The sequence below is a fragment of the Suncus etruscus genome, chromosome 8 (assembly GCF_024139225.1).
Source record: "Suncus etruscus isolate mSunEtr1 chromosome 8, mSunEtr1.pri.cur, whole genome shotgun sequence".
Classification (NCBI taxonomy): Eukaryota; Metazoa; Chordata; class Mammalia; order Eulipotyphla; family Soricidae; genus Suncus; species Suncus etruscus.
This window is the reverse complement of record NC_064855.1, coordinates 56,463,167-56,474,377: the sequence shown is the minus strand read 5'-3', so window position 1 is coordinate 56,474,377 and position 11,211 is coordinate 56,463,167. Positions and strand designations below refer to the sequence as shown.

The 11,211-nt window shown below is 34.4% G+C and overlaps 1 protein-coding gene across 1 annotated transcript in view; it reads right to left on the bottom strand.

Moving 5' to 3' along the window:
• Positions 1 to 3,641: 3,641 nt before the first annotated feature.
• COG6 (component of oligomeric golgi complex 6) overlaps positions 3,642 to 11,211 on the bottom strand; it is an 84,533-nt gene continuing 76,963 nt past the window's right edge. The window contains exon 19 of the mRNA XM_049778778.1: positions 3,642 to 3,921. Coding sequence (XP_049634735.1) covers positions 3,774 to 3,921 — 148 coding nt within the window. The 3' untranslated portion in view covers positions 3,642 to 3,773. The remainder of the gene's footprint in view (positions 3,922 to 11,211) is intronic.

Here is an 11,211-nt window from a genome sequence, read left to right as displayed (position 1 = left end):
CCTTGCCTGTGCTAGCCTAGGACAGACTGTGGCTTGATCTCCCAGAATCCCATATGGTCCCCTAAGCCAGAAGCAATTTCGGAGTGCATAGCCAGGAGTAACCCCTAAGCATCACCAGGTGTGGCCCAAAAAATAAAAACAAAAAAATGAATAATGTATGTATAGTAAATTATAAAAAAATTAATTAACATTGTCTCTACCTTTATCCTATAACCCTGTGCTAAGCTACTTAAAACATTTTAACTGTGATCCATATGAATACAAATTTAACTTAAATGCAAATTTTAGAGAATTAAACAAGTGGAACCCACACACCAACAATGCAATTTAGAAAAGATCATTACCAATAACTTTAACATATTTTGGTATTTTGTCCCTAGACATAATATTGTATTGTATCAATTATTTACTATATTTTCCTAATAGCCTTACTATTATGTACCATAAAAATAGTGCCATTATATTTTTTACTTTTTCGTTAAAAATTAGGAACAGAATCAAACTGTTCAATTATGTATTTAAAAACAATTTTCACCAATATATTCAATTTTATAGATATATCTAAAGAGACCTGAGTTAACCGTAGGTAGGAGAATCCTTTTGATTCAATAACAGCTCTAAGGGAGGGTAAAATGACCAAGCCAAAGTTCTATGATCAAGTTCTATGACCAAGCCAAAGAACAATGTGGGTAATAATTCCCTGATGAGTGCTGGATGGTAGTAAATTCAGTCCAATTGGGGTCACTTTTTTCACTTAAAAAAAGGTAGATTTCCATGGAAGCAAACAGTGTTTTTTTTTTTGTTTTTTTTTTTTGGGGGGGTGCTATATTTAGTAGTACTTAAGGCTTACTCCTTGAGTCTGTGCTCCTTGAATCTTACTCCTTGATCTGTGCTCAGGGGTCACTTCTGAAAATGCTTAGGAGAACATGTGTGGTGCTGAGGATCAAAACCTGGTTGGCCACATGCAAGAAAAGTGCACTATCCATATACCCAAACATACTTTAGGTCCAAACACAAAGTAATTTGTTTTATGTAAGAGGGACATGTAGGTCAAATAGGTGTGGAAATCTCTGCTACTTTCAGAATATGAAAGTCAACTTTCATAATATAGGAGTCAAGAAAGGAAGCTGACATGACTTCACCAGAGAAATAGAGGGAAAACTAGCAGAAAGTTATTCCATTAAAAACCGGAAATAACTGTATTCTGAACAGAAGGGTACAGAATGCTACTTGAGAGGTCATAATATTAAGATTTTATTGAGTTAACAATGTATAACCTAAAGCTGGAGTGATAGCACAGTAGTAGTGTGCTTGCTCTGCATGTGGCCAACCCAGGCTGGATCCTGGTTTGGTCCCCAGCATTCCATTTGGTACCTGGAGCCTGCCAGGAGTGATTTTGAGCACAGAGCCAGGATAACCCCTGAGTACTACCAGGTGTGCCCCACCCCCCCAAAAAAAAATCAAGCTTGGGGCAGTCAGTTGTAAATAGCTGAATTTATTCGATAATTTCTTAGATAATGTTGGCATTAGAAATAGAATAAATCCTTTACAAATAAAATGCCTTTTAGGATCTACAAGGTAGAGAGCTCAATATTCTCAAATCTAGACATTGTGTATGCTGTTAAAAGATATTGTCATTGTTGGTGGGAATGCCCCTTATTCAATGTCACTATGTACCTAAATTACTACTGTGAATGATTTGCAATACACTTTGGTCAAAATAAAAATTATTAATAAAAAAGTGTAAGTTCAAAATAAAAATAATTCAGAAAAGTATCCAAAAGGAAGTAATAATGACTTGAAGCACTGCCAATCACATAGAGAAGCAGTTAACATTTTTTGGCTTTTTCTCGCTCCAAATCTCCTGTATCTACTTTGCTGTCAAATAAAATTATAATTTAAAAAGAAGATACTGTCATAAAGAAGAAACAAGATGTTGATAAAACAAGAAGAATAACTCAGGGCAGTTTCTGAGAAGATAAAAAACTCAGAGTGAAAAAAGGAAATAGTGTATCACAGGAAGGATGCTATCCCAGAATAAAAGGTAGATGAGTACATATGTAAGGATCAGAATATGACAGAAGATAATCTAATAGGCTCTATTTCTCAATAAATCATGAAAGTCTTTTATACTAAGAAGTATGGAGTTAAGTCTACCAAAAAGAGTAGTACATTAAAATAGCCTTTGGAATTTGAAGACTGTTATTATGAATTTAAAGTTAATTTGTGGGTTTTATTTATTTTTTTGTTTTGTTTGGAGTCACACCTGCCATTGTTCAGGGTTTACTCCTGGCTCTACACTCAGGAATTACTACTCCTGGTGGGCTTGGGTAACCATATGAGATGGCAGGGATTGAACAACAATCAGCCAAGATCAGCCATATGTAAGAAAAACAATGCCTTACCTCCTGCACTATAGTTCCACCCTCTACCCCCTATTTATAGTAACATTAACCTGCTCAAATACAGGCACAGGAAAAGAAAAAAAGAAAAGTTCAAACCTTTTTTTTGATGAAGTTTTTGCAAGGCATAGAATATTTCCCTCAGACATTAGGGATACTATGCATTATAGACATATGATACCAGTACTGGTGAAAATACAAACAATAAAGCAGATAGAAATATAAGTGTTATGTGGAACATTAAAAACTATCAATGAGATACATAAAATGTAGCAATTATATCACTCTAGAAATAGTTTACTAAGTTTAGAATAGTTAATAATAAAACAAAACAGGGGCCAGAGTGATAGCACAGGGACAGGCCATTTGCCTTGCATGTGGTCATCCTGGATTCTATCCCTGGCATCTCATATGGTCCTCTGAGCCTGATAGAATAAGTTCTGAGCAAGGAGTAACCTGAGTGCCACCGAGTGTGGCCCCAAAACCAAACCAAAACAAAAGTTTTCTCCTAGGTGACATATGAACTCCCTCGTTGTATGGTTGTGATCTTTCATCACATTAAGTTTATATAAAATTTAAAGGCTTGATTTACATCAAAAGTTGTTCTCTACTTTTTATATCACATATACTACTGAAGGAGAAAGACTAAAATATAGACTTATATCCAAATAGATAATATACAGCTACTCTTGCTCCAAAAGAATCATTAGTATAAAATTTATATTTCAGACAAATGTAAAGGCTGTTTTCTTTAATGTGTAACAAATATCTATTTTTAACATTAGACTGACTTAAAAAGATATCACTGATGCCTACAAACCTAAAATTCATTTGAAGTGCTGAACTTTTCATCTAGATTTTAATCCATGGCAAACACAGAATAAAATTCATCCTACTCAAATTAGTTTTCTTTCTCTTTTCCCCTCTTTGCTGAGTGGTTGTTATGGTCTCAGTTTAAGTGTACCAACTCATATTCACAACTATTACTATCAAATAGATATTTAGATAGAGACATTTATTCAAATGATTAAATTTAGAAAAACCTTATAAGTACAGTTACATTAAGACTAGTCTTATAAAAATCATTTTAAGTTCTTGCATTTTTTACTATACCTTTTATATTTCAAAATAAAGGGGAGACAGAGAGCTGTAGAAGTGAAAGTATCTTTACTCAGAGAATAGATATAAATTAATTCAGTTCAACAAGTGGAACATATTATTATAACCAGTGTTGACCTATAGATTCTCATCATATAAAAATCAGAATCATAAAATTTCAAAGTAAATATTAATAGACTACCTCCCCCCAAAACACAACCTTCAGTATTAAATAAAAAATCAATATTCTGCTAACACATTCAAATGAGGTCATCAGGTGAGTAGTGTCCGCACTTGCTGAGGTGATCTGTGAAGAATGTTCTCTGGGTCTTTGTATGCATTCACTGGATTCATGACAGCTGCATATACTTCATCATAGGCTCCGCAGACTAACTCTGTAGATTGTTTTATGATCTGCTCTCTGTTAATGACAAACAATATGTGAGCACATAATTTGAAACTGAAATACTAAGAATTGTAAGAATTCATGTTTGAATCAATACATTTCATTTCATATTCATGTTATGTTACATATGTTTGATATGTACTATGTTGCATATATTATTGTATTACAAACATATATAGATCTAGGTCTGTCAGAAAAAGTGGAGGTAAGTCTGCTAAAAAGGAAGAGTAGTACAAAACAATATTCCATGCTCCTCGAAGATTGTAATTATGAACCTAAGGTAAGGTCAATTTGTGTCAAGAGTTTTACCATTATTCACCTTGTTTTTGAAATAAGACTTATCTCTATTTATTCAGTTCTTCCCTATAATATATACATTCTTAGAGGAGTGGGATTGTATTCTCTACCTCCTTTGGGATAGGAACAAAGCTTAAGAGATAGTAAACTGCTGAACAAGAAACAAAAATTGTGACTCACTATTAATGTTTAGATTTTTCAAACACAAATGATAATACACACACCTTAGAAATATTTGCAATTATTAAAATTTATCAATACTTTAAATTTAAAGATAATTTACAATTATTGGCCTTTCACCACTAGTTCCTACATGAATAACTAAAGCTCCTTGATTTTTTCCTCTATAGAATCATACTAAAATGTGACATTTGCCTACAACAAATCACACTTCTCACAAATTTGTATTTATACATAAGCCTATAAATAAATAACATCATTTTAAACAGATTTTATGAATCTGGCTTGAAAAAAAAACTGGGTTTATAAATCTGCATCTACTCTACTTGTTTTCATGCCACTTTTTTCCCTCATTGTTGCTGGCAACTTTTATTAGTCATATGCCACTGTATCTAGCCATTAAAATGCCAGCAGTAATTCTTTTTAATAGCTATGAAATAATTAAATTTAAAATGTGTCATTTAAGTTTACTTTCACATTTGTTTTTCTTAGGTTAGTAATTTCTGCAAAAGCATAGCCATGTTCCATCACTTCAGTGCAAACTTCAATGAACTCTTGCCTTAACTATGCAAAACAAAGCCCAAAACCCTAATTGGCCTTTGTCAAGATAGTCTCCTTTTGGATGCAATTTGTTTTAAGTACTGGTGTCAATCCTTGCAAGCGTAATTCTTTTCATGTCCCTCATGAAGGAATTAATGATCTTTAGTTTCAGAGAATTGAAAATTCCTTATCCTATCATTCAAAATTCTTTATAATACTATCTATATCAATACTCTAATTCTTTAGTCCTGACTATTCTATTCACTGTGCTTTTGCTGACCCCAATTCCTTTTTTCCCTTTCCTTTATTGCCTACAATGCTTCTCTATTAAACCACTTTTAGTTGTTCCTAATTTCTTAGTACGCAAAAGTTCTTGCATTCACAAAAATCTTCTAATATTTACACCTAGAAATGATCAGACTATTTTTAAAATGTACACAAAATAATATGTTTATAAGACTATCTGTAAAAGGGGCCAGAGAAATAGCACATGGCTGACCTGTGACGGACCCAGGTTCAATTCCTGGCAACCCATATGGTCCCCCAAGCCTGAAAGGAACAGTTTCTGAGCAGAGTCAGGAATAACCCCTGAGCGTTGCTGGGTGTGGACCAAAACCAAAACCAAAACCAAACCCATGACTATCTGCAAAAATGTTTATCTGTGGTCAAGAAAAGAACTAGAGTTGAAGTAGCAACAGTAAAAACCTGTTAAATCTTTCCAAAATTAGAATGAAGAAACATGTTCAAATAAATTCTCTGAATATAGTGAAGTAAGACTATTGGCTGAACCACTCTTTCACTGGGAGAATGATAATAAAAACATTTGGAAATCTGACAAATCATATGATTCAAGATTGCGGGTATGGAGAGGTACCAAAGAGATAATACATTGAATAAGTCCTTGTGTACAGCCAATCCTAACTTATCCCTGGCATTGCAGAAAGTCCTCCGGGCCTCTCCAGGTTTTATTCCTGAACAGTTAGGAGTAAGCCTTCAGCCCAGGTAGTGTGTGCTAAAAAACAAACAAACAAACAACCCCAATTTTTTTGATCTACTGATTGACTGATGAACATTTCTATAATTAACTGAATTCAATGAATATCCTAAAATGATACAAAAACCTTTTTCATAAATTAAATAATAAAAATACTAAAAATTGGGACCTGTGAAATTTAAATACATATAAATACACCTTTGTTAGACATTTGGTAAAAATAAATAACAAAGTACTGGGCCTTAGATCTAGGGCTACATCTGCATTCAAAGAAGAAATAGATTTTAGGGTGGTGATCTATATATAAAGCATTAATTACTTACACTTTATATTCTAAAACCTATACTTATTGAGTAGAATATATACTAAACAACATAAACATTCAGAAATAAGAAAATAATTCCTTCTCAAATAAGTTTGAAAAATCAGAATAAGGTCTGCTAATAAGCATCAAATACATTTTTTCTTTTTTTTGCCTTTTGGGCCACACCTGATGATGCTCAGGGGTTACTCCTCGCTATGCGCTCAGAAATTGCTCCTGGCTTGGGGGAACCATATGGGACACTGGGGATCAAACTGTGGTCTGTCCTTGGTTAGTGCGTGCAAGGTAAATGCCCTACTTCTTGCACCACTGCTCCGGCCCTCAAATTCAATTTTTAAAAATCCAGAATGACCAGTAAATGCAGTATAAATTGCTGAAAATTCTGAAATAATAAATTTAAAATTTATTTTCTAGTCCAAACAATCAAACTTTTAACATATTTAATTGAACTAAGGATGCATTTACATTTTTAATTAAATATAATGTATTAAACACAATTTTTAAAAATACAGAATGATACATGATTTTAAGTCAAATTAGCTTCAATTAGTTTATAGTTCACAATATAACTAAAAAAATTCATCATGCAACCATTTTGGGTCGCACCCAGCAGGGCTCAGGGATTATACCTGGCTTTTCATTCAGAAATCACTATTGGCTGGCTTGGGGGATCATATGGAATGCTGGGATTTGAACCACCATCCATCTTGGAACTGCTACATGCAAGGCAAATGCCCTACTACTGTGCTATCTCTCTGGCCCCTACAATTTATTTTAAATGCTGTTACTTTGTTTGTTTTGGGGCCATACCTGGTAATGCTTATGGGTTACTCTTACTCTGTATTCAGGAATCACTCTGGCAGTACTCTGGGTGTCCTTAAGGGACACCAGGGATCAAACCCAGGTCAATCATATGCAAGGCAAAGACACTATCCACTAGACTCTAAATAGGTAGAGCACATTTAATGTACTCAAATCTCTAAATGCTGGCATTTAACGGTACACGGCTTCCTCATCAAAGTAAAGGGATTGCTTGGGGATGGACATGGCTGTGCTAAACAAAATGAAATTCTAGGCTAATGAAAATAAAATGAACAGTTTCCAGTAGCGGGAAGGAAACATACTCCTCCCCCTAGCCTTTTATGTAATACAGAAAAACCGGGCTGAAAAAAACAATGGAAAGAGAGAGTATCTGAAATGAACTGAGTCAAATCCAAACTGTAAAAAAAGAAGAATTGTGACTAATTATGACATAATATTTCAGAACAATGCTTGCATTCATTATCATTACCAAACCCAGGTATAGGCCAATATGCTCAGTTTCATTATTTTTCCCCTACTGAATTATATATATAGGAGATAAAATGGGAAAGAGGACCTGACAGAAGATCCCAGCAGAATTTCTATAACTTATTATTGTTGCATTGAATATATAATTTAACCCATTCAGGACTAATTTTAAAACTGTTAAACAAAACACTGAAATGTCTACAATATATTTTCAGCTTTTAAAAGACACTATTTTATTTGGAATTAAGATTATTTTAACAAACTACTGTTTAAACTGTTGAAAATACTTTTTTGTTAATTTTTAAATTTTTTTTTTATTTTTAATTATGAGAACAAAGATGCAAAGAAAGAGGACAAGGTAAAGTTACAGTGGAAGGACAATCACCCATAACATAATTCTCTGAAGAAGTCCCCTTGCTGATATCTTAACTTTGAACTTTTAGCCAAAGAACATTAAGATAAAAAAAAAAACAAAATCCATGTACAATTACTTTGTCCCTCAAGTCCCCAGATTGTAACACATTATAATATATCTTAACAGCAATCTAAAGCCATAAAACTTACGTAACTCCTTAAACATTAGAGGCATAGTATTTTTTACATTTCCATGTACATGCATATTAGCTTAAGTTAACCTCAAATTTTAAGTGGTTTTTTTTTTTTTTTTTTTTTAAGGATTAGAGTCAAAGGAGCACAGTAAAAAACGGTGTTAAGAGTGGCAATTATTGTTTGCATAGGCCTACCAAAATATGAGAGGCATGGAAAGGAATAACATTGGCCTAAATACAAAGAGACCCTACCCCTGAAGTTTCCTGGCATAAGACCAACTCTAGGCTCCAGGCAAGTTAGATCGTCCAATCCAAGACATTGTCTGTAGTGCCAACATACTTTTCACACAGTCTGTTGTTGGTATCATGTTTCTGTATTAAAGATTCTGGAATCTGCATATCCTATATTGAAGTCAGGATGTGGAGCATCCTCTCGTTTCACCTCACCATTAAAGGTCAAAGCAGGAAGCCCTGTCCTGTAAGCAGGTCGTTGTTGTTAAGTCTTCTCAGTGTTAAGGGAAGTGTCTGTTGAGCAGGTCGATGTCTGAGCAGTGGTAGGGTCTTTCGTGTTGAAAATATTTTTATGTGTCACATTCTTACACAGATAAATAAATTTTTTTTGGGGGGGGGTCATACCCGGCAGCGCTCAGGGGTTACTCCTGGCTCCATGCTCAGAAATCGCTCCTGGCAGGCTCAGAGGATCATATGGGATGCCGGGATTTGAACCAATGACCTTCTGCATGACAGGCAAACGCCTTACCTCCATGCTATTTCTCCGGCCCCACATGTATCTTTTAGAATTTATAAAATTCACAATATAAATCACACAGGTACAAACAGGTTATACTTTAAAAGATAGCACAGTGGTAGGGCGTTTGCATTTGCCTTGCACACGGCCAACCCAGGATGAGCTGGGGTTCAATCCCTGACATCCATATGGTCCACCAAGCCAGGAGTAATCAATCAACTGAGCAATGTCAGGTGTAACCCCAAAACCAAAAAAAAAAAAAAAAAAAAAAAAACCCCAACAACCCAAAACCAACACTAATGTTGTTTTCTTGCCATTTTACCATTTTGCTACTTTACTTTGCTCTATTTTTTTCATTTTACCATTTTGCTACTTTACTTTGCTCTATTTTTTTTGGGGGGGGGGTACACCTGGTGACGCTCAGAGGTTACTCCTGGCTATGCACTCAGAAATCAGCTCTTGGCTTGGGGAACTACATGGGACACCGGGGGATTGAACTGCATCTGTCCTAGGCTAGCACTCGAAAGGCAGACACCTTACCGCTTGCACCACTGCTCTGGCCCCTGCTCTCTTATTTTGTAGAGTTAACTACTGTGGAAGTATAGCCTTTAATTTGAAAAGTATATGGGCAAGTTTGTTTATACATATATCTGGGTCTATTGGTCTGCCTGCTTCGGATCTTGATCAAAGTAATTTACTATGAAACACCTTATTTGCATGAAACAAAGTCTCAGTGATGAATCATAATAGTGACAATCCACATTTGAAATGGTGAAGTTTCACATATCCTAAATTGGACTCCAAAATGACCAACACATTTGTTAAAGTGCATGTTTCTGAAAGCTCAGAATATTTTTGTCCTTATTCACTGATTATCTTATATACAGGAAGAAAGAGTTGTTTTATTTCTTAGTAATGCATCCTTTTAGAATATATGAGTATATATATTCTAAATATATATATATATATTTATATATTCTAGTGATATTCTATCACTATATAAATTTCAGGTTTCTCTACACACTGTACTTCGATCATCATGGTCATATCCATTTCTTGTAGAAGGAAAATACCTTTTAGTACAATTTCTGCACATTCAAATTCTAAAAGCAATATTCGCTTTTCCAGTGACTAAAGGATGGTTGCTAGTTTAAAGGAAAGAGCATGTTACTGGAGGTTTGATCATTTATAATTAAGACACTTAATTTCTTAAATTTCTGTAAGGCCCATTCAATAATCTTCCCAGTACATGCATAATCTTCAAAGAAATTAAAGCACAAACAAAAATAATGTAAGGATATTTAAAATTTAATAGTTTATTATGAAGAAACTCCTAAGATGGTAAAGTTAATTTATGTTACATTTTGAAGAATTGGTGCTAAAAAGGGATGATTAGAATAGGTTGAATACAAATAGGCTAAATGCCTTTATAGTAAGAAAATCCAGAGGATGTAAAGTCATGAGACCTTTAATTAGTAAACAAAGAAAAAATGATTCTTGATGGGCCCGTTAACGATACTTCAGTATGACACTGAATAGGTATGTATCTGTTCCACCATGCTCTAGCTGCCTTATTTTCCAAGCTACAGCAAGTGTTCATTTAGAAAGCAAATTTCTTTTCTTTTTCATTTTTATTAATTTTTTTATTTTTAAATATGAGAACAAAGATGCAAAGAAAGAGGACAAGGTAAAGTTACAGTGGAAGGACAATTACCCATAAACAGAATTCTCAGTAGTCCCATTGCTGTCTTAACTTTGAACTTTCAGCCAAAGAACATTAAGAAAAATAAAACAGAACCCATGTACAATTACTTTGTCCCTCAAGTCCCCAGATTGTAGTACATAATATTTCTTAGCAGCACACAAAGCAATCTAAAGACATAAAACTTATGTAACTCCTTAAACATTGAAGGCAAAGTACTTTTTTACATTTCGGTGCACATGCATATTGGTTTAAGTTAACCTCAAAAGTTTAAGTGGGCTGTTTTTCTGAAGGATTAGAGTCAAAGGAGCACAGTAAAAAACGGTGGCAATTATTGTTTGCATAGGCCCACCAAAATATGAGGGACATGGAAAGGAAAAGCACTGGCCTAAATACAATGAGACCCTACCCCTGAAGTTTCCTGGCATAAGACCAACTCTAGGCTCCAGGCAAACTAGTTTGTCCAATTCAGGTCATTGTCTGTAGTGCCAATACACTTTTATTTTTCATACAGTCTTTGTTGTTGGTATCATGTTTCTGTATTAAAGATCCTGGAATCTGCATATCCTATATTGCAGTCAGGATGGTGCAGAGTGTCCTCTCGTTTCACCTCACAATTAAAGGGCAATGCAGAGAACTCTGTCCTGTAAGCTGGTCGTTGTTGTTGTCAAGTTTCTTAGTGTT